This window comes from Camellia sinensis, chromosome 12 (assembly GCF_055761805.1).
Source record: "Camellia sinensis isolate YWXY chromosome 12, ASM5576180v1, whole genome shotgun sequence".
NCBI classification, from domain to species: domain Eukaryota; kingdom Viridiplantae; phylum Streptophyta; class Magnoliopsida; order Ericales; family Theaceae; genus Camellia; species Camellia sinensis.
Genome location: NC_138972.1, coordinates 111567356 through 111591352, shown reverse-complemented (window position 1 = coordinate 111591352; position 23997 = coordinate 111567356). Strand labels below are relative to the sequence as shown.

At 36.8% G+C, this 23997-nt stretch overlaps 2 protein-coding genes across 5 annotated transcripts in view; both read right to left on the bottom strand.

Moving 5' to 3' along the window:
- Window positions 1-7631, bottom strand: part of LOC114290702 (piezo-type mechanosensitive ion channel homolog) — a 36789-nt gene extending 29158 nt beyond the window's left edge. For 3 of the 4 annotated variants that reach the window (XM_028234650.2, XM_028234651.2, XM_028234652.2), the window contains exons 1-4: window positions 7116-7621; window positions 4865-4945; window positions 862-1021; window positions 600-757 (exon numbers count right to left, since the gene is read on the bottom strand). In XM_028234650.2, the coding sequence (XP_028090451.2) occupies window positions 600-757; window positions 862-1021; window positions 4865-4945; window positions 7116-7164 (448 nt within the window). In that variant the 5' untranslated portion in view covers window positions 7165-7621. Of the gene's footprint in view, window positions 1-599; window positions 758-861; window positions 1022-4864; window positions 4946-7115 lie in introns of all 4 variants that reach the window. The other variant, XM_082899599.1, reaches the window with a different exon arrangement.
- A 10927-nt stretch (window positions 7632-18558) lies between these two features.
- On the bottom strand, window positions 18559-20885 carry LOC145803813 (uncharacterized). Its single transcript, XM_082897174.1, has 6 exons — window positions 20870-20885; window positions 20004-20131; window positions 19295-19856; window positions 18912-19131; window positions 18735-18824; window positions 18559-18613 (listed from the first exon to the last, which is right to left on the bottom strand). The coding sequence occupies exons 1-6, from the start codon at window positions 20883-20885 to the stop codon at window positions 18559-18561; spliced, it is 1071 nt and encodes a 356-aa protein (XP_082753300.1).
- Window positions 20886-23997: the final 3112 nt, after the last annotated feature.

Here is a 23997-nt window from a genome sequence, read left to right as displayed (position 1 = left end):
CTTTTAGTTCAGCAATTGGTATGAATGCTTTACTCTCCATCAGCAACTTTAGTAACCAAAATATAAAACAAGACTAGTAACAAGTGATTAAAGATCTAACAAACTAATAATGAAGTCCGATTTTTTGTTCTCTTATTATTATTATGTTTGCCACTCTCTTATGCCATGGACTCCCAATTTTGTGAACCTTACAAGAATTTTCCCTCTTCTTAGTCTAAAATTAATTGACTGCTAAACTAAACACAACACCAGTTACTTTGCCCACCTAGCTAGCACCCATCAACCCTAAGATCCCACTACAGCTAATGTCTCAACCCCATCCATCCACCATATCTAAGACACTAATGCAACTTGTGACCCTATGGCTCACCCTAGAAGCACTTCATAGCATTTTATCCTTCCAAAAGAATTCCCTGTATTCCCACCACCCCCACCTTACGTAAGGCTAGAGGATGCGTAATCAGGATGTCAAATGCTTAACAAATTTTCAATTGTTATGTGACGCAATTGTATATACATATGAATAAAGAAAATGAATAGAAACAAGGAATACAAATAAACTTCGCAAAAACTAAAGCTGCAATAAACTAGTCACAAACCAATCTGATCAATGACGGATGAGAGATATCCCCAACATGAATCTTGAGGTGGAATCAGACCATAATTGTCCCCACGGATTTCAACAGAAGCAACAAAAGCCACTAATAGTTGTACGAGCAAGAAATAGATTACTAAGGGAGATCTCCAAGAGTCAAACCTGCTTGAGCATAAAAACACAGACAAGCAAAAGGGATACAGTAACCATATTTTCTAGGTAATATAAAAATTAAAGAATGAAATAGAACTAAAAATGAGCCTTACTTCATCAATCCAATTAGCTTTGCCCACCATGCATCTCCCATACTCCAATTACCATCCTCAATAGCCCATAAAATAAGAAATATTACTTGTGCAAGAATATAAAGTAGCGAAAATATGAAAATAGACCACAATAACAGAAATCTCCCTCGAAAACGAAATCCTACAGAGAATCAAGGACATGTTAGTACAATTAAGATAAAAATAGTTGCAAACTAAAATTATTCATGACAAACAGGAGAAGCATTGTAAAAGATAGCCACCGCAACAATTTTACAAGCATCAAGATAATAACTGTGTTTGGTTTCAATTTTCTAAATTTAATTTTTTGAAAATTGAGTTTTTTGTCTTTCATGTTTTTTTTGTTTTTAGTGAATATTTTTTAAATTTTAAGCAATTTTTTTACTTTTTTAGATGCACCTTACTTAGATGTATCTAAAAAGTAAAATATTTGTAAAAAAAGTACTTTAAAAAAATCAATAAATACACAAGAATATGAAAAACGTACTGAATTTTCGTATTTTTTTGTACTTTTGGTATTTAGTGATTTTTTAAAAGATTTTTTTTACAAATATAATAATATTATACTTTTTAAGTGTATTTATGTTAGGTGTATCTAAAAATTAAAAAAAATTACTTAAAATATGAAAAAAATCAATTAAAAAAATTAAAAAAACACAAAAAACAAAAATTCCAATTTTTTGAAAAGTGAATTCTGAGTTATGAAACCAAACAAGCTAATTTCAAGTGCCACCTAAGAACTCACTTGAGGTGAAGAATATTATCAGGCCTGGGAAAGAGGTCTAACTTTAAGAAACAGTAATTTTTAATTGGTGATAGTCGACATACTTATGTGGCCCTTCGCTCGTTCAGAATTTAACTTGCATCGGGAACATAAGTATGATTCCATTTTTCTTTTTATTGCTTCATGTTTTTTTTATAACAAGTCTTTACAATGATTTAATATGCTGTTCGCTAGAAAGGCATTTCCTCTTGCACTTTGTACTATATTTCTTTTATGTTTGTGCTAATAGATAGGCATTCTCAAAGCTCAAAACTTGGCTATCAGTTGCAGTAGAAATTCTATTAACCTACTCAATTTCATATCAGAGGACATAAAAGAAACCAGCAAATAAATACAAATGACCAACTTCAGCATTCTGACAGTAGCTTTTGAAACCTAACTTCAGCATTTAGTTGGCCAAATCAAGAATCACTAATCCTAGAAATCAATTGGGACTACAAGGGTGGTATATTAAGGTGAATAAAATTTGTCAATACTCATATTGAAAGTACATAACTATCCAGGATTTATGAAAATACAACAAAACACCACATTACTAAATCAAATTTCATAGGACTTACACTAACTAAGACCATAAGCACTTGCCACTGCCGCCACCAGCAGCAGCAACAACAACAACAAAAGTACATGGAAGTAAAAATATACTTTAGAACTGGGACTGAGTGAGGAATGAGTTCAGTGAGAGTATGTACCATAATATGACCACTAATAGGGCTGAAACAAGCTGAGCCAATTTTTGGAGTGTTAGAACTCCACTCGCTAAATATTAGGTGAACTCGAGCTCAAATATCCAAGCTCAACTCATCTAGTGTTTGGTAAACTCAAGTTCGAGTTGAACTTTATATAAAGGAGCCAAGCTCAAGCTCGAGTTCAAACAAGGAATATGAAGACTACATTAAATCCAAATTAAGAGATGGAAGAGATGTTATGGGTAAATATAAAAAGATGTTCATGTTATTAAAAAAATCATCAATCTAATGTGTAAATTTGCACAAACATCGCGCGCGCGCACGTGCGCACACACACACACACACAAAATTGAATTAAAAATGAAATAGATGTATTATTAAAAATATAACTTGAATCATACAACCTTGTGTTCATGAGCCTATTCGTGCCAAGCCAGTGTGTTACTAAACAAGCCTAAAAGTTTGGCTCGAGCTCGTTCATTTAGAAAATGTCAATGAACCGAGCTTTAAATGAGCTATCGAGCTGTTCATGAACAACGCAATTCGTTTGCAGTCCTACCATTTACAAACATTGATGTATTAGGTAACATACCACCTACTTTAACCCTTCTTTCTAAAGTACCATACTAGTAGTGCTCTTGATGAATCGATAGTGCATATATGGGTTTCATCTCTGATGAGAACTTAAGGTTGTATTTAGATCACGGATTCAAGTAGGGATTCGGAAGGGAAAAGAAAAGGTGAGGGAAATGTGAAGCTAAATTTTGTTTCCATTTCCCTCACCTTTGTTAGAATATATGTTAGGATCATTCTATTATTTGTTTTCTTATTTAGATTATATTTTGATTCGTTAATTAGTGCCTTAGGACTTTCTTATTCTATTAGCTGTTATTTCCTCATTTTATTATTTCCTTATTGTGCCTTCAAGGTTTTCATTGTAAGCTACCTATTATCAATATAAAAAGGGGTGATTGTCTAATCATTCTCTAAGTTAGTTTTCTCTCAAATAAGCATGGTATCAAAGTCAAAACCCTAAACCCATCACCCACACAGCCACCAGCCACCATCAATACACCACCCGACCACTATCCGTCACTACCCAACCTGTTCCAGACCCTGTTGGCTCCAGCAAAAGACCTCCAGCTGCTGTTCAGGGCCTGTTAAGCTCTTCTGACTCTTCTCTGGATGGTTTCAGACCAGCCGACACTCATCCTAGAGTTTTTCGGCTCAAACCGACACCCATCTGGGTATCTTCAGGCTTCTTCCATGGTCTGGTAGGTGCTTTGAACTTCCCTCTGGCCTTCTCCTGTGTATTTCGAACTCTCTGTGATAACATCGAAGTGTTTCTCCACATCATATGTCCTGATAACAACCTTTTCCTTTCCCTTTTCCAAATCCCTAGCAAATCCATGATCCAAACACAACCGATCAAAATAGTAGAAATTCCTACATCCCATTCAAGCAATAGGTGGATGTTGAAGAACTTCCTAATGTTGCTCTGGCTAAGGAACAACCCATAACCTTTTCTTTTTCATTTTTTTTTTTTCTTTTGATTAGCAAGCATTGAGCAGCACCAAACATATGCCCACCACATTCTGAGCACCTTTTATCTTGCAAGTTCCAACTGCATAATCATAACACTTGCAACTAAAATAAAGGGCAAGAATAATTTACTGCTACATTAGGCATCCAAAAACAGGCAGATGCCAGAAGTTTTGAAGCATTCTATGCCCTTTCCTTTCTTTGCGTCTTATGAATAAGTCTCACAGAGTGACTAGAATCACATCAGAAGTAATTCTCTGTGATCCTCAAAAAAAAGGGTAAAAAGGAAAAAAAAAAAAAAAAAAAAAAAAGGATGACCAAAAAAGTGATCTGTAAGACAACAACCAAGACCAGTCAAATCAGGCACATTTTCCTTTTACTTTGCTTCTAATGAAAAAAGCCTGCTGCGTCTAGCCACATATTTTTCTTCCCCTTTTGCTGCTCAGCAATTAGAATATTATTGGTATCGGTGACCAAGAGATGCAAAGGTTAGGCACCCTTGCAGCTTCTAAATACATTCATCAGCCTACTGGAAAAGCCCTTCCCACAAACAAGAATTAAGGCAAAATGACACAAAAGTGAAAATAGATCCACCATATAATAGTGATAGGCACCAAAGATTTTCAAGGAAGTCTGGCATAAAAATGAGATAAATTCAGTAAATATGAAGGGGAAGAAAATGAAAGATGCAGGTATTCCTCTGAATTTTCTGCATTCAATTATCTAGAATAAATGGAAACGTACAACAAACATACCCTAAAAATCAAAAAATGCACATGTTATTTGCTCACTAAGTGAGTGTTTGCTCAACTAATAACACCTCCCTCATCCCCCCAATGAAGGGAGTGTTTGTACCATAAACCCATAATGAAAACATCACACAAGCATAAATTTAATATCATATAATATAGGAAAGTCAATGATGATCAATGCTGGTATCAAAAAAGATAGATATAGACAAGTCGCCTACCTCTTTTTGGAGCAGTGAATCGAATAAGGAGAAAAGCTACCAAATCAACAAAAGATATCAAACTCCAATTCAGCAAAGCAGCTGCAAGAGAAGAGAAGGTAAAAGCAATCATTATCTCAGTTACAATTCATGTGTAAGCATGTATCTACGTATATATATTACGCATTCAGCAAAGAATACAGCAGCAGTTCAGGAAATTAGAGCTCACTTGGATACAAGAAATATATTCATATACGGCATATACGGCAAGTCATACTAAAACTAACGTAATTTAAGATAAAGACAAGGTGATCATTTTTGCAGCTTTGCTTACAAACTGTATGAGAAGAAACAGGTGACATCATTAAAAACTGGATTCTATATGCATAAAGAGCTTCCTATTTGCACCACTTTTGTCAACAATCATCAACTTCATAACCATCAAAGATAATTAACGTGAACATTGTTCTTGTGCCCATATGGGCCATATCTGATCAACAATATAAGATTGGGCCACTCTAGAAAATTTTAAATAATGGCTTCGCTGTGACCTCAAGCCATCATACATCCAACGGAAGTTTCAACCAACCTTAAGAATCTAAGAAGTAATTCTAATAGTAAATAAATATCCAAACACCCTAAAAAAATATTAGAATTACTTCTTAGATTCTTAAGGTTGGTTGAAACTTCCGTTGGATGTACCCCAGCTCCCCTGTCTCCACCCCTGGCGAGGGGGACTATTTGGTATAAATATTGGAGCTTTCAAGCAGCCAACCAGCCATCCCTGCACGTGAATCGGGTGTTCCTGAAATCTTCCACCCCTAGTTACCTCCCCCACCTCCAGTCACCTCCCCCTCCCCGCCCTCTCCCCTATATGTATATGTATATATATGATACACGCACAGTGCACATATAGCTTAATATGTGATTAAATTAAAAATTAGGGAAATTCAGATAAAATATTTGCTTCACTGGTTTAAATTATAAAATTATGTTAAATTTTTGCAAAGAAGAATCAAAAGAAGAAGAAGACAAATAGGGCATACACACCCTTTCATAGCTAACGTAACGGATTCAGGGTAGCACTTTACTCCAAAACCACATGAGTGGTCTTTGGCTATTTTCAAATGTCAGGTGGGGAAGTGCTCCGGAGCCATACCACATGGGCTAAAGTAAATGTGTCCCTTTGTTTAATTAAGAGAAGACTTACTGTTCACATTTTCTAAAATCATTCTAGTCACTCACTTTCCAAAGCCGCCTCACCTAACTAGCGTGCAAATTATGCATCTTTGATGCCACTAACACATCCACTAATTTTAACTGCATCAGTTACTGGATGAGCTCAACTGTTTCCCTGCTGCAGCTTAATCAGGGCTGAAAATTGACAACACAGCAATGGTTTTGGGGGGACAGGGAATGGAAGGCTAGTGAATTAATAATCAGCTTTTATGACTTGAAGCAGGTCTTCAGATGTGCTTCTACATTTCAGTCGACAGTTCTTGACACAAACCATGAAGGATTACAAGTCTATATCCCATAGAACAACCCAATTTAATTTTTAACAGAAACCTAACCTCTCAGCAAATATCCAGTATACATTGAACTAGTTCAGTAAATGACCTATTACTGATATTTTTAAAGTCAGACACATAAACATTTAAAGTAGATTAGATTTCCCTCAAGTTCCACAAATTCAGTATTATCATCAGCAAGCATCACTAGTATTGTCAGTATTATTTGATTTTGTTTCATGAACTTCCAATATAACTATACCCATCATTCCTAATCAAAAAACAAGGTCAGTGGATAACTCAACAACGTGTTTTACAATCAAACATAAACATCTAAATTACATTCTCCACATGTTCCAAGCACTTCCGAATACCATACCCATCATTTGTATTGTCTAAAATATTATACATTATTCCTAATCCAAAAACCAGTTCAGTGAATAACTCAACAATGTGTTTGACAGTCAGACATAGACATCTAAAAGCCAGTTCAGTGAAACCAATGCTTTTGTTTCCTGAAGTTGGCAAAATTTCAAAAGCAAATAAAGAGGAACATTGGTCCAACACATTATACCAATATATCTAGAAAGTAGTCATTACAAATGCTACCTAAAAAGATTGAAATTCCATAATACAGCACTGGCTCATTTACTTCACGAGAATGAAGAACACAAATAAAAATCTTGCCCAAAAAAATCTATTTAAAAAAAGAAAGAAAGAAAGAAAAACAGATTATAGATAAATGTGGCTTCACAGCATACCTGCCAAAAGCAGCGAAGGCAAGACAAACCCACCAAGAAAACTCCCCATAATCAGCTCTTTTATTGTCTTGTGATCACTCCAACCCCATGAATCCGTTAATGGACTTTCAATTTTTCTTGGAAAATTGAAAACCCATATCACGGAAAGACACAAAAATGTCTTCAAGAATTAAAATTTTGATCAATAGATTACATTAAAATACAAATTTTACAAGAAAAAATAAATAAAGAAAACCCAACTCTTTTCTTCCCAATTCCTTTCTCTTTTTTTGCCCTTTTTCTGTATTACGAAGACTGATGAGAAACAACAGAGATTGGTAAATGCCCAATTTTCTAAATTAAAGGTGAAGAAAACAAAGAATCATCTGCGGACTACAAGTCTCAGATACTAAAGTCAAAATAGCAATAAAAATATATAATTGGGTTAAATTGAAACCGAAGATTTAGGGGAAGTTTTGGGCGTGAAATGAGAACTCAGATATTAATTGATAAGTGAAAAATGTACTGTGATTAAATAGGAATTTTTTTTTCATAAATCCCGTTTTTAATCAAATCATTTTTTATTTATCTTATTAGGTCTCATTCAGCCTAATAAAACCAAAGTACCCTCCTTTCATTTTAAAAATAAAATCATTTTTATTCACCAGATCTTCGCTTCAAAAAAATACATTAACTGCACACTACTATTTAATGTTGATATATATTATACAAAAAATGCTATAAGTTCCAAAATTTCTACTAAATAAATGATCAAATATGTCACATAGGTGTAAGGTTCACGAATTTGCGGACCCCACACCCATGTAAGACATTTGGTCATTTGTTTGGTAGAAAATTTGGTATCCCTAGCATTACTCATATTATACACCAAAAATTAAGAATAATACTATATGTACTAATTAGTGTACTAATAGATGATGTGCCATCATTTTAGAAATTTTGGATATTTGTAATGTGTATAATAAATGCGGTTAGTAATAATGTCATAACACTAGTTGATACACTAGTTAGTACACTAATTGGTGCATGTAACACCATCGAAAAATTAAACATAGTTATTTATTGATTATCATTATGTTTTGGTAGTTTCCATGTATCCAAATGTTGACTATACGTGATGACGTGAATGTGTACATTAGATGACGTGAATGTAAATGTTCATATCAGATGACGTGAATGTGAATGCTCACATCAAATGACGTTGTGTAACTTTGTGATAAAGGTGGTGTTAAGGTTCACACCAATATTACATCAAATTACACAATCACAAACCTAAACTTTTATTTGAATATAAAATCATTTTGTATTCACATTCATATGTTTTAGTGTAAACATTCACATCATTTGATGTGGGCATTCACGTCATCATATACAGTCAACATTTAGACGCATAGGAACTACGAAAACATAATGACAATCAATAAAGAATCATGTTTAATTTTTTTTATGTGTAATGTATATCAACATTAAATAGTGGCGTCTAGTTAATGCATATCAACATTAGATATAAGAGTATAAGAGTCTAAGAAAATAGTGTAAATTAAGAAAAATGACCTTATGAAATAAATGTATAAATACATAGGACTAAATGAGTTATAAATTTCTTTTATGGACTTCTTGAATTAGAACACTCCTAAATAAAATTTATCAATAAAAATCCCAATTAAATAATATATTTTTATATAAATAATCTTTTAACAAAATTATTCTAAAAATAGAATTTTAGATAGCATGTCAAAAAAATCTTTAAAAATATAATTTACCAAAATATATATTATATAGATCCTATTAATTAAAGGGAAAGTTACCTATAAATCCTAAATGTTGAACTTGTATTCCATTTAGTCCCAAAAATTTTCTTCTGATCCATTTGGTCCTTTGTGTTGGAAAAAGATGGAATTGCCACTGGTTTTTGTTGATTAGTGTTACAGCTGTGCTTTACGTGATATTTTAGCCCCGCGTTTGATGAGAATGTGCAACGGTGTGCGTGTGGTTTTGTGACACACAGTGTGAAAGTACACTAAGGGTTTCTATTCTTTTTTTATTGTTTTTATTGTAATGGGCTAATGAGATGTGCGTGATACACAGAGCAATGGACATCCTTTTACCCGAATTCGACCCGTAAACACACGCAGAAAACGGGTACGCATATATGAGCCGTTCCCACTTTGAATGTGTGTTGTTGTTTGAAACCCTATTTTGTTGGGATTTACATTATCGATTCCCCCCAAATCTGTAAAGATACCAAATTGAGCTTGGTTGTCGTCATTAATTCAAGATTTAGATGTGAGTCAGTGACGGAAGGATCGTGTGTCGTGATATGGTGCGGCTTTTTTATTTCGGTTTTCTGAGAAGGTGCTGCAAGGGGACCACACCGTACAAGGGATTTGTTGCGTGTCGTTATTAGTGGTCGTTGCTAGAACGATGAAGGCAACAAGTTCTATATCACTCATCCATGTATATTATTCATATGTTTTCTTGTGTTAGGGTAAAAGATTTGGGGGTTTTTACGATTAGGATGTGTGTGTATGATCGTCATGACACATTTATTTGTTTTACCATGTTTGGTTTGTCGTTTGCGGTTTTACGTATTGGTTATTATGCGTCATGTATGTTCGTCATGATTAGGGTTTCTCTGTTGGTTTTGTATCTGTGGTTATGTGACATCGTGGGTGTAAACCGTAATGTTCTAATTTGAATTTGTTTTCTTGCATTGGGGTGCAGTAGTTGTTTTTGGATTGTACATTGGGGCCAAATGGAATTTGTGGTCCTTGTTTTGGTGTATGTATCTTTGGTGTGTTTTTTGTTATGTGTATGTTGACCAATCTGGTTTGTAATGCGTGTGACGAACTGTTGTGTGATTGGCTGTTATATGTCATGTATATTCTTCATGATTACGGTTTGTCTATAGGTTTGAATCTGTGGTTGTGTGACAGTACTTTGTTTGTTGTCTTGCACGCAATCGTGGGTGTAAGCCGTAATGTTCTAATTTGATTTTGTTTTCTTGCGTTGGGTTGCAGTAATTGTTGTTGGACTATACATTGGGAAAAAAATGGATTTGTGGTCCTTGATTTGGTGTGTGTATGTTGTTGTGTGTTTTGGTATGTGTATATGGACCAATCTGGTTTGTAATGTGCCTGAAGAACTGTTGTGTGACGCAATAATGTTGTGTTTGTCTCTTTATCTGGTTACACAGTTGTGACGTCTCGCGTAGTGTGGTTATGTGTGTGTTTTACGGTTGGGTAACGTGTGTTGTGTTATGTTGACTGGGTTTTTTATTTTTGTTTGTTTGTATTGCAGGTAGTGACATTTAACGAAGCCCGTGGACACGTTCATGTAAGCGAAAACGAATTGATGGGGCGGGGGGGGCAAAGATGAACAACATGGGGGTGAACAAGATGCAGGGTCACATATTGTTTAAGCAAACGAAGGTCATTAATAATGCAGTCAGCGAAGGAAATGGCAAAGCTGCAGTTGTTGTGCCACGCACTGCGATAACACAAATTAATTTCCATTCGAATATTGCGAGAATTGTGAAGATTGTGACAATGTCCCTGTTGAGGGCGGGTCATTTCAAACAGTTGAGAAGAACCCCTTTTTGAATAATGATCGAGGCAATCCGTGTTAACAGGCCCAATCATAATGGTTTTAGAAAGTACGATGAGCTTGTATCGAAGATTATTCAGACATATGATGAAAAGTGTAATGCATTCAAGGTTGGTGGGAAGTATATGAAAATTGGTAGAAGCGACATAAGGCTGTTATTTGGAATACAATGCGGGATTAGGCGCCTTGATTTGTCTCATTGCCAAAGGCCGGTATCGGATTTTGTACAACGTAGATGCCACAACGCCGTTCGTATATCCTCGAAGCTGGTAAAAACGTTGTTTGAAAAAGCTATGTGTGGTTGGAGTCGAGTGGACGAAGAGGGCATGATGAAATTGTTGGTCCTGTATGTGTGTGGGAAATTGTTTTTTCCCAATTCAAGTGAAACGATAAGTTGGGCCTTTGTGCGATATATTGATGACTTGCATCATATACAGACATATGATTGGACCGGGGCAATATTGCAAACACTGATGGGTTCGATCAAAGATTTCTACCGTATGCCAGAGAAGGTTACCGGATGTGTGGTCGCATTGTTGGTATGTCAGTCATCTCTATATGTATGCATAAATCGTTTTATCATGTTGTGGGTTATTGTATGTAGGTAACTGTTCTGTTAAATTGTGTGTTTGCCATGCAGTATTGGTTTTGTGAACATTCGACAATAGTTAAACCCGAAACGGAGAATATGTTCCCTCGTTCCTGAAATGGGATATAGGAAATTTGCTATCCAGGTCACGGGGTTTTGATTTTGCTGCACCAGGCAAATTCGAGGTACGTAATACGTAGTTGAAACGTTGATTGGTGATTAGTGGTGTGTTGGGGGGGTGTATGTGTGGATGTGAACGTTGCAGTTATTACTTATTGTTTGTGTGCATGTACATGTATTGGGTTGTATATTTTTATTTTGGGTTGTAATTTATATTTATGTGTGGTATGATCTGGACAGGTACGTGTCGACCGGTTGAGGTCGTTGAAGTTTGAGCATGACATGTTGGCAACAGACATTGAAGTACAGTCTGGGGATAAAGAATAAATAGATGACATTACTTTAAACAATGGTCCTGTTTGTGGTGAAGTTGAAGTAGTGAAAAGTGGGAAAAATGAGGGCTTGAATGAGGAAAATGTAGGGTTGTCGGAGGATGTTGTTTGTGGTAGTGGTAATGGGGTTGGCGTGAGGTGTGCGATGGGGACTGCAACGAGGGGGCAGGATGGTGATGCGCATGGCGAATTACATTCGTTGAAGGGAGATGTTGGTTGTGCAACAGCGTTAGAGGAAGCATTGAATGCAAATGCACCACTCAAAATGCAAAACAAAAACAAAGATGTTGCAATAGCAAAACTGGAGGAAGAAGTTGAAAGTTTGAGTAAGAAATTAGAGATACAAGCTGTCAACATTGTTGACGGGTTCGGGTGTGTGTTGAAGGTGAAGAATGATGAAATACATAAGTTGACAACTGAAAATAAGGAATTGAGGGAGGCAATATCTGTAATACCCCTGTTCCGTAATATGTCAATTAGTCCTTAACATGATGTGATTATGTGTTTTGATATGATTTTGTGTTCCATTATGCGAAAATATGTGGTTTTGGAGTTCTATCTGTTCACCGTAGGAATATCTATTGAATAATCTGCCTTGGGAATTAAATTGAGGGCCCTATCGGCCACAGAACCCAAAATTGACTACGCCTTTGTGATTAGCATAATTTTTAGAGCCTATGGTGAAATTTAATTAGAAATTGATTCTGGTGAGATTAAATTGATTCATTTAATGGCATTGTGCTCAAATTGTTTAATATTCTTAAAATTGGGACTTAGTGGGATTTGTTGGATAGGAGCATTACACCCCAATTCCCTCATTTCTTGTATTTTGGCTGACCTTGGACTCAAAACCAGAGGAAGGGCCGGTTATAGAGAGAGAAAGGGAGAGACTTGTGTAATTTGGGCCCAAGACTTGAGAATTTGAAGATTAAGCTCAAGATTTGGCTAGAACTTGGGTGTTTAAGGCTCCTAGGTGAGTAATTATCCCTTGAATCATGGATTCTTGTTTGCTATTTGTAAATTTAGAGTTGAACAAGGAGAAAGAGCATGAGTTGGGTTAATTTTGTTGAATTGAAGCTTAATATGTGCATGCATGTAAGAAATTACCTTGAAATTGCATGTTGAGCACAAATATGTATAATCCATGTGAAATGTTAAAGGAAACTCATGTTTTGACCACCTCTTCACTAAATGAGTTGAGAATGGTGAGCATCTCCCACATGCATGTACAAATTATGGGAGAGTAAGTCTTGAATGTTTGAATTTGAGCATGTTGGTGATGAGTTTGACATATTTTGGGGCATACATGTAAATTATTTGTGAATTGAGCTTCGTTGGGTTGTGATTTAAGGTTTACATCATGTTAGTATAATTATATTTGAGATTTGAGCCATAACATGCATGTTTTGTTGGTTGAAAATTGAATTGGAGCTCAAGAACACAACCTGGAATTTCCAGAATTTTGACGTCCGCTTGAGCGGGGGAAATGCCGCTCGAGCGCAGAATTCGAGCTCCCAGCATTTTTGACAGACATGGTGTCTGCTCGAGCGGGATATCTCACGCTCGAGCGGGGAGTTTTTGTAGACAGGCCTTCCGCTCGAGCTCTCTACTCCACGCTCGAGCGTATTTTTCATGCAACCAGTACTTTTGCAGGCCTTAAGGGTCCGCTCGAGCGGGGAAGTTGACGCTCGAGCGGGAACCCTGTTCTCTGAAATTTTGTATGTTCGTTTTGTGCTTCCTTTTCCGTTCTCTTTCACTTGTAAGCACTCTTAGGCATATGTTAAGCATTGTAAATGAGTAAATGAGATAAGAATAAAGCCTACAGAGGAATATGCGAATCAAAGAATGGATTGAACTGTTAGTGACCCTTTTGTGTTCATGAAATGTATAGGGTCAAGCTCCAAGGCAAATCCACAAGCCGATCACTGTGAGTAATATCGATATTTGAATGATTGTGAATGTCCAATTATTATTCCCTTATAAGCTTTATGAGTTACTAATTGGGATTATGGACAAAAGTCTGACAGGAATAAACATAAATGGACCAAAGGTCGTTTCGATAAACATAAATGGACCAAAGGTCATTTTGATAAACATAAATAGACCAAAGGTCGTTTCGATAATCATAAATGGATCAAAGGTCGTTTTGACATATATATTCGAAGGTCGTTTTGACAGAAATGAATAGACCGAAGGTCATTTTGATAGAAATGAGTGGACCGAAGGTCGTTTTGACATATATGAATGGACCTAAGATCGTTTTGGCGTGAATGAGTGGGCTGATGGCCATTTTGACACGAATGTATGGGCCGAAGGCCGTTTTGACAGAAATGAATGGGCCGAAGGCTGTTGTGGCAGAAATAAATAGGCCGAAGGCCGTTTTGACATGAATGGAAGTCTGAATGGGCCAAAGGCTAGAATGTTTGGAACTACAGTCACTTGATTTGAATTTCGTATAGTTATATATATATCTGTTAAATAGAAATATGAATTGGGCCCAAGGCCATTTGGAACATGTTGTTCTACATTGTTATGTAACTTCTGTATTTGATTTGATATTATTCACTGGGCTTTCGCTCACGCTCATTCATGTGTTTGTAGGTGAGCCAAGAGAAGTCCAGACCCAACCTCAGTGAAGTCTGTATGGAACAACTAAGGTTTTGAGAGAGTCAGCCCTTGTGTCTCACGCACGAGACCCGTCTTCGCCCTTTTGTTATGTATTTACATTTTGTCAGGTTGGCAAAGTTTTGAATACATCTGTATATAGTTTTCATGGGTTGACTTAGTTTGGATGATCCTGTCTGTATAGAATCTTATGTCATTACACTTTCTGTTGTGAGTTATTAACATATGTACATACGGAATGTTATGGTGTGCATATAAGCATGGCTCTATGGACAAAGTTTTAAATTTGCTTCCGTTTGGCCCCTTTTACTCTGATGAGTCTTGTCTTATTTAGTTTGAGGCCGTAGGTAATCTCGTGATTACTGGCCGGTTATGGCCTTAACCCATAGGGGCGGGTTCGGGTCGTGACAATATCAGTGCTTGAAGATCAGCTGGCTGATCAACAGGTTCACTGTGTTACACAAGCGTACCGTAACGTTAACGCTGGTCATGATGATGGGGTTAACTTTTTTGATAGAAGTGGGGTTGATGGGATGATGGTTCACGATGTGATGCTGATTGCAGCTGCTAGAACTAAAAATGCTGAAGAAGAATCTGTTTTCATGCACACGTTGTCAGATTCTAGCCCGATAAATGTTTGTGGACCAACTGCTGTAGATGTGTCAGATACTGAAATGGAAGTGGTACCGTACATGGTGGAAGGCATCCGAGGTATGGGGATACACAATTCGTTCGTCTGCAACATCAAGAACAAAGTCAGAAAAGAACAAAAATTGTCAGATTATGAGTATCCTTTGGCTTGTGGGCGTGGGAGAAAGTCGGGCACACACGTCGATGCAATTAGGGTTAGTGACAAATGCAGCATGAATGATGTCGTCGTTGATGTGGAAACCGTTGTGCTTCCTGAGAAGAAGTGGTCTGGTTTTGACATGAACAACCGGTTTGGGGCTTGGAAAATGATGACGGCAAAGCGTACGAGCAGGATGGTGACAGGTATGCATTTGTGTATAGCCATGTTTTTGTGTTTAATTTTTTTTAATGTCATTATGTTGATTTGTTACGTGGTTTGTGTGTAGGGCTGTAACGTGGGCTGGTAAGGCGAGTGTTGTTGTTGTTTATTTTACTGATGTTAAAGATCTTATACGGGGGGACAACCTGCGTGGCAATGTAAGTTGGGTTCGATGTTTTGTTTTGTTTTGTTTTGTTATTTTACTTGTTTTTGTTGTATGAATATAACCTGTAGTTGTGGTATTATAATCTCGTGATATTGTGGTCAATGTGTATTGAACACGGTGATATGTTATGGTAGGTGATTGATGCGTATGCAGAAATGTTGTTTACAAACCAGTCAAAGGTGGTCGACAAATCATACTTTTTTCAATAGTGTGTGCATGGTAAGTTATTTTGTCTTGTTGGTAAACAGCGTAATATTGTACGAAGTCTTAAATGCATATGCATTGGCTGTGTTGCAGGACATGTTGAGGAACAACAACATGAAGTCGGTGGAGAAATATGTGTTGAAAAGTTTTTCAGCATCGAAAGAGTGTCGGTACATTCATTTCCCTATATACCATAACACGCACTGGACACTTGTGGTGTATGACACGGAGGATGGAAGTTGGCAACATTTTAATCCAATGAGACAACATTCATCTGGTCGAACAGATGTGCATTACAATGAAGCACTTGTTTTGGTAATGTGAACGTTGCATTTGATTTGTGAATTTTGTTGGTTGGGAATGAGTGATGAAGAAAAATAAATATGTATGTAATTTGTTGGGTTAATTTGTTGTGTGACAGAAAGAGCGTGTGTCAAATGTCATAAAGGGATCATTACGTAAGGACGGGATGGACGAGATGAGCATTGCGGAAACTTTCAACCACCCTTTAGAGGCTGTTGCAAACTGCCCCCAACAGAAAACGGACTCGTAAGTATCTCTAATTTTGTTACAGCAACCAGACATATTGGTTTTTTTTTTAATTTTTTTGGAAGATTGATGGTTGTCACACTGACAATGTATTATTTGCTTCCTCTCTCCACCCCCTCGGTAGTCTAGATTGTGCAGTCATTGTTTGTGCTATTATGAGGCAGTACGTGCACCATGCAGACGTGGGCCGTTCTCTGCAAGGTAACAATGGCTGTGTTTTACGAGCGAATATGGTTAAGGGGTTCGTCAACGATCCGGTCATGGGGCTGAAAGCTTGAAGATGTGAAGCTGCTATAACAATGTCTCATTGAAAGTAGGAAGTTAATATTAATATCGAACAATTTATATTTTGTTTTAGAAGTTTGATTATGCATTTTGTTTTTGTTATGTGCACCAGATGTTCCAACTTATAGTTTAGTATTATTTATGACGTTGATACGCAGTGGACATGCTTAGTTATTTTTAGTTAATGTGTTGCCGCTGTGTGTCGGTAAATATGGCTTTGGGGAAGTCTAATAAACACTATTTTTTTGGATGGACATTTTGTTTGTTGTGTGTTTTGGTGTGGGTTTCGAATGTGTTTATGTTGGTATGCGTATTGTTGTTTTATTTGTGGATGACTTGTGTCAATATGCGAAAATGTTTTTTGTGGTTATGTGATGTGTTAACAATCAATGTCGTGGCCAATGATGTGGCTTCGTGTCGGGATTTGGGTATAGTTGTTGTGGAGACTGTTATTGTGTGTTAATGGCCCGATAATATGGGCTGATATGCTTTTCATTGTTGTGTAATTAAACATGTCATAATGACGAAGTAGTGGAGGGAAGTTTGCATTTTATGACAAAATATTAGCGAGGCAAAATACGTTTGGAAATGAAATGGGAAGCATTAAAAAACACACAGCCACGAAGTGTAATGCACTAAAAGTAAGCATTTGGATTGAAACGATCTACAATCAACATTTGGATGTAAATGTTACGTGAAAAAATGAGAGTTGGTTGTAATTTACAACAAGAAATTATTGCGAAGAACAATACATTAGTGTGCATAGGTAAATGGGCGGGTATGATATCTGTTACACAGTGTTGTTTGCAAAATGTTCATAAAAATTAAACATGTAAACGGACAAACAAACACATGTTGATATGTTTTTCATTGTTGTGTACGAAAACGTTCGGCAATGAGGAAGTACTGTAGGGAAATTTGCCTTGTATGACAGAAAAGCAACGAGGCAAATTGCGTTCATAAATAAAGTAGGAAACATAAAAAAACGCATAGCAACAAAATGAAATGATCTGGAATAAGCATTTGGATTGAAGGGATCTGAAATAAACATTTGGATGTAAAAATGTTATGTGAAAATTGAGAATTGGTTGTAATTTAGAACAAGACATTATTGCGAGTGACGGGACAAGTAACGTGTGTGATGCACACATTATTTGGAAATGTTCGTAAAATAGAGGACGGGTAGGTATATGTGACATACCTTTATTTGCAAATGTTCATAAAAATCAAACATGTAAACAAAAAAACAAACACAAAACGATGTGGTAGATGTTGTGGAGGTGGCACAACATTATTAATGGTGAAAAAGTTTAGACTGCGATAAGTAGTTCTAACTTCGAAAACTTAAAAGCTGCGTCAATGTTCGGAATGCTAAATTGGTTCTTTGCATGTCTTCCTGTTGTGGGTCCCCATGCGTTGACAACGTTCGTAACAAATTAACTGCACTTCTTCTCCCCTAGAAAGCATACGTTTTTTCTTTGGCCTTCCCGGCGGTCGTTTTAAACTGGTGGGTGTATGACAAAGTCGTCGAGTTGGAATGATGGTTTTTCAACAATAGAAATAGGGGTTATGCTTGAAGCGTATGACAGTCGGTATGTAACTGCATGGTAAAATGGCTCAACCAAATCATATAAATCTCTACTGCTGTTACGTATTGCAACCATTGCGTGTGCACATGGTAACTGATTAATTTGCCACTGAAAACACGAGCACGTAGGCCTGTCAACATCAACCAACACTGATGGATACGAATGGACCTCGTACACATTATCATTTGATTGGCTTCCAATCCATGCCCTTCCTTTGTTATATGCTTTCACCAATCAAGCCTCCATCTTGGGACATAGAACTCCAGGCTATGCTGTTGACTTGCGTTTGCGTTTCGACATTTGGTTCATGATTTTTGTCCGAATACTATCAACCATTTGGGTGATGGAAAGATGTCGTCCTTCGCGGATCTAGGAGTTGAATGACTCAGCGGCGTTAGAACACATCTCCCCGTAATGTGCACCTCTGTTACACAGTTTAAATACTGTTACGTATGCCGCACACGTTGTTTGTTACAATGAAAAATTGTTATGTTGTAACAGCTTTACTGTGTGTAACTGTTTATGTGTAAAGACAGTGTGCGTACCTGAAATAAGCATTTGCCCAATACTGTGGCAGTATATCTTTCGGAAAAGATATTGCCACATTCCTCCCAGACTTGATGAATGTCTCGATGCTAGCATTGAATCCTGTTACAGTAGGTGCATATGCGTATTACCGGAATTTACTTAGCAATCCCGCTCGGTACAAACTGTTGACGTACCTCATCTTGTCCTGCAGATTCCGTTGCAAATGTTGTAAGCAAAACACGTGGCGTGCTGATGGGAATATTTTGGGAATTGAGTCAATGAGGCCTGTGTGACGGTCGGATAAGAATGTAAGTGTCCTGTCATTGCTAACAACGTTGGCGATGTGTTGCAAGAACCACAACCAGTTTGCAGTGTTTTCAGAATCCACAATTGCTATTGCCAATGAAAACAAACCTGTGTAAAAAGTTGTTAGTTGGCAAGCATGATGAACATGACAAAATTATGCGACTAACACATATAACACTCATAGAAGCATGACATTATTATGCCACAAACCCATACAACTTGTGACAAACCCAAAAAACAATGTATTACGTGTGTAGAACTAAAATCGAACCTTGGTTGCCATCCTTCGCACTGGCAGCTAGCAAGTTGCCCTTAAATTTACCCTTCAAAAAAGTACCATCCAAAAATAATAAAGCGCAACAATGGTTAAACCTATCAATACATGCTTTGAATGATATGAAAAACCATTCAAACCGGTGATTTTGTTCATCGTAATCAATGTTTATGTAGCTGCCTGGATTGTTGACCACAACGGCATTACTATACCACCGTAACTGATCGAATGAAATGGAATATGCACCAAACATTTCGCCACACGCTTTCTCAACGCCCAACCATGCGACCCGGTAGCTAATTTCTAATCCATAAATTTTCTTTAAGTCGTACACCACATCAGTCGGACGTGTAAGCGGTCTGTCACGTACCCGTTCGGATATAACATCAAACACTAATTTAGACCCAGCCCTTGGGTTTTTTGCTGTTCGGACGGCAACACCGCAATTGTGCTCCCTATTCCACTTGCGAATGTAGAAAAACTCATCAGCACGTAATACTCGTGCATTTATAGACCACATGCATTTTTTCGATTCCTTCATCATGTAAACCATTGTGATCTGAATAGAGTCATTCTTCAAAAATTTGAAGCGAAATCCACACTCAACCGCATATTTGCGAAGGACACAGCGAAATTCACTGGCTCCCCCCTCGAAACTTTGTCCGACGTATGTGATGCCATGAACCCATTAGGCAGACAAGAAAACCTTATCGGCATGAGGACAAAATTTAGGAAACAAATCTTGTTGGTCATCATCAATGTCTGACTCATCTGCAAGCACAGACAAGTTACACGTATCGGCTCGTGGGGTTGGAGTTGCGTCACCAATGTCAACTGCACCTTGCGTTATCCAAGATTAAATGATGACATCAATGTGGTCTAATCGAAAAGACCGTGCAAGGCAAACCATATTGTCTATATTGAAAAACATGGACACATTAGCATCTATTAAACCATCAAATTTCCTTCACACACAATTGAAAAGATCGTCAAACCGATACGGGAAATACTACTTGATCGCAGCGTTCATGTTGTGATAACAACACACCAACAAAATATACGTGTCCATACCTGCAAAAAAAATTACTATGTTATGCTGGAAATCTACGATGACCACCGATACCGACCTTAATGTATGAACACGGTACATAACTGAAATTGCAAATTCGGTTATACCCATGGAATTGGAATGTGCTTAACGTGACATTGTGGCGTCATAAACTTGATTGTGGTTACCCATGTTTTATATTATACCATCGCCATTACAAAACAAAATAAAAAATCACCAACCACAATAGTGTAACCAGAGAAACATATTGACAGAAAATTACATTGACATACAACAGTTCGTCACATTGATTACAAACCAAAATGATCAACAGACACACACCAAACCACATACCAAAATACAGACACCAAACCGAAGACCACAATTCCATTTTGCCCAATGTATATTTCTGAAACTTGGTTGTGGTTACCCGTGTTTTACATTATAACAACATTGCCATTACAAAACAAAACAAAAAATCACCAACCACACAAACACACAACAACAGAAACACACAAACATACCTTGACAACTCGACATTACCGATGACATACTTCTGAAGAGCCGTCAGTGTGTCACACAAAGAAAACAAACACACAACCTCCCACGCCTCCCCAAAACCCTAACGTAACACCCCAAATTTCCCACCAATAGAAATATACGAAATACCAAAATCTGTGCAAGTAATCCCTAGAAAATCGGTAATGTGTGAAAGGAAAGAGTGTGTGAAAGGAAGGGTATAATTGTCCCACTAAATGAAGCAAAACAAATGAATAGGATCAAACATGAATATATTTCCTCACTGATAGGACATTAGAACAATAGAATAAAATTGGGACCAATTGGTAAAACTGTTTGTAGGATGGGTTTATCGGTAAATATCCCTTAATTAAATTTTGTAAAAATACATTTTCAATTACTCAATAAAAATATCAAAATTTCTTCCAAATTAACGTAGCAAAATATGATGTATTAACGTTTTTTCTTTTTGTCTTTTTTTCTTTTTTGGGTGAGTATATTTAAATGTAAAATTATGACCTGGAAGCTAGTTTTACTAATTGGTCCTTTATATTACATAATTTTTTTTAAAATGACTCAACCGCAACTGTCACTCTTGTTGTTGAATGATCGGCTAAATGACCAACATGCACAAATTTAAAAGATTCAGACAAGCCAAAATTCATTGAACGTAGTATTACTCAATTTTTTTCCTTCCCATTCTAACCAAGTGATAGACCTATAGCTTACCAAATACAATTATGAGATTTGTTTGTAATACGGATACTTTCTGTAATTTAAAAAATTATAAATATTTCTTGTCATAATTTTTGTTTTAAAAAAAATTAATATAAAAAATAAATTGCAAGTAGAATGAAGAAAATGGATTATGAAATCAAATATGATTAAAATTGAACAATAGAATTGGAATGCACTAATTAACCAAAATCATTTCATATAAAACTTTGTAATTAAAATATAGAAAATAACTTACAATTACAATTGTAGCAACTGCAAGGATCTTAATTGGGTTACAAATGGGAAGAGGTAATTTTCACTCAGAGCTCTCTGTTTTTTCTGAAGAACTGAAGAATGGAAAAAAATTGAGAAGTGCCGAATGAATTCATTTGATTACAATTTACAAAAAAGAAAATTAACTATGCAGCATGTGAATTGCTTGATTGATCGAAGGCAACTGGCAACATTGAAGACTGAGCAGAGCTGTCGGTTGCTTTCGGCTGATTGATTGAATAGTTGAGCAGCTTTAATAAAAGTTGATTGATGAACAGTAACTTTTACTATTCATGCTTTCGGTGGAACATGTGATTAAAGGAATCAATATAAATTCAAATTGGCAGCTTTTCTCAAAAGAGTATTGATTGAAGCTAATTTGTATTTATAGGGAATCTTATGTTGATCAGGCATATGGGCCTTGAGCATCTTGGAACTCAGATCTTCTATATGAGACGGGTTGAGTAATTGAACCTTCAGAAGATTGTGACTGGTCTGAACTTTCTTCTGAATTTTCTGAACTGGTTGACTGGGCTTCACCTTGATCCATGATCTTTTGGACTAACTGGAGCACTTCATCTTTGGATAATTTGAATTTGCTTTTGGATTTGACTTTGGGCTGAGCAGGAGGTGAAATGGGCTTTGACTGAGCCTTGGATTTGGATTTGGGCTTTGATTGAGTCTTGGGTTGAGCCAGTACTGCAGGGGCTTTGGCTTTGGCTCTGGACTTAGCCTTGGCCTTTGATTTATCAGTTGTGGGTTGAATCTTAGACTTGGAAGAAATGGGCTTGGAACCACTAGATGAGGGGCTTCCAAGGTTGATTGGAGGAAGACTGGGCTGACTTCCTTGGCTGATTGCAGAAGTTGGATTCTGCTGGGCTTTAGCAATAGCAGGGGTAGGAGTACATTGATCAATGGGAAATTCTTCTTGAACAATTTCAAATATGCGGGGCAAATTGAATTTAGCCCACCGCTTGACTGAGTGTTGACGGATGATTATATTATCATCAATTCCATAATGCCATTTAAATATCAAAGGGATTTTGTATTTGGATATAAAAATTAACAAAAATGGAAATGTTCTCTAATGAGCAGTGAATGGGTAAACAGAAGCGAAATAATTAATTAGGTCAATAAGATCACCAGGGAGGATATCCGAGATGGCACCATAATGAGTCCACCATCTCAAAAACTAGGAAGGTAATTCTGACTTGAATTTTTTATCAAAAGAAATGAACCAGGAGTGACTGAAAGTTTCATTTTGGTACAAGAAGATCTTGAACCAAGCATTAATGCAATCATGGTAATTGTATTGAATAGAGTGACCAGGTAAATCACGAAACTGATAAGGAGGACCCTAATCAGCTAAGGAAACAATGTTATGAATGTAAATAGAATGATACAGAACCTTGCTAGCATAGGTTTGATCATAAATGGGTTTGATCAAAACTGATTGGTGATGGATCAAAATATCCTTGTAATAGGTGAGTGTTTTCTCTGGATGTGAGAGAATGAAATGGCATCCAGAGCCAAAATAGGATTTAGCAATTTCATGGATAACTTGGCCTTTGGGGTGACTAGGTTCTTTGTAAAACAGATTAGTGGTGTGTGATTTGGTATAATCAGATCGAGATGACCTGACTGGGTTAGCAGGGAATGGAGTAACTGAGATTGCTTGGCTGGAAGAAGCAAAAGGGTCTGAGGCCAAAGCAGATGAGTAATTAGGCCGATAAATGTTACCAAGGACTTGGTAACGGTTAACCATTTCAAGAGGGTGAGATTGGGTTATTGACTCCGAAAGAGGAGGAACAAAAAGTTGATTAGGTTTACTAGAAGATGGGACCAAAGGGATCAAAGCCTTGGAGGGAGGCCTTAGACGAGACATCTGTTAAGCAAGAAACAATGATTAGCAACTAGAAAGAAGATCTAAATAATTTTGATGATGATGTAAACAGTTGTAATTGTGAGCAAGTAAATTTCGACGGGCTTGGATCTGGTGGTAATTGATGTATTGGGCTCTTTTGGTAGTTGGTCGGGCTAATTTGAAGCGATGAATACGATAGGTAAGTTGTTTGATCTGGGTTCTAAAATAGGTAATTTGGGATTTATGGTAAGAAATAAATGGTGTAGCAGTCATCCCTTA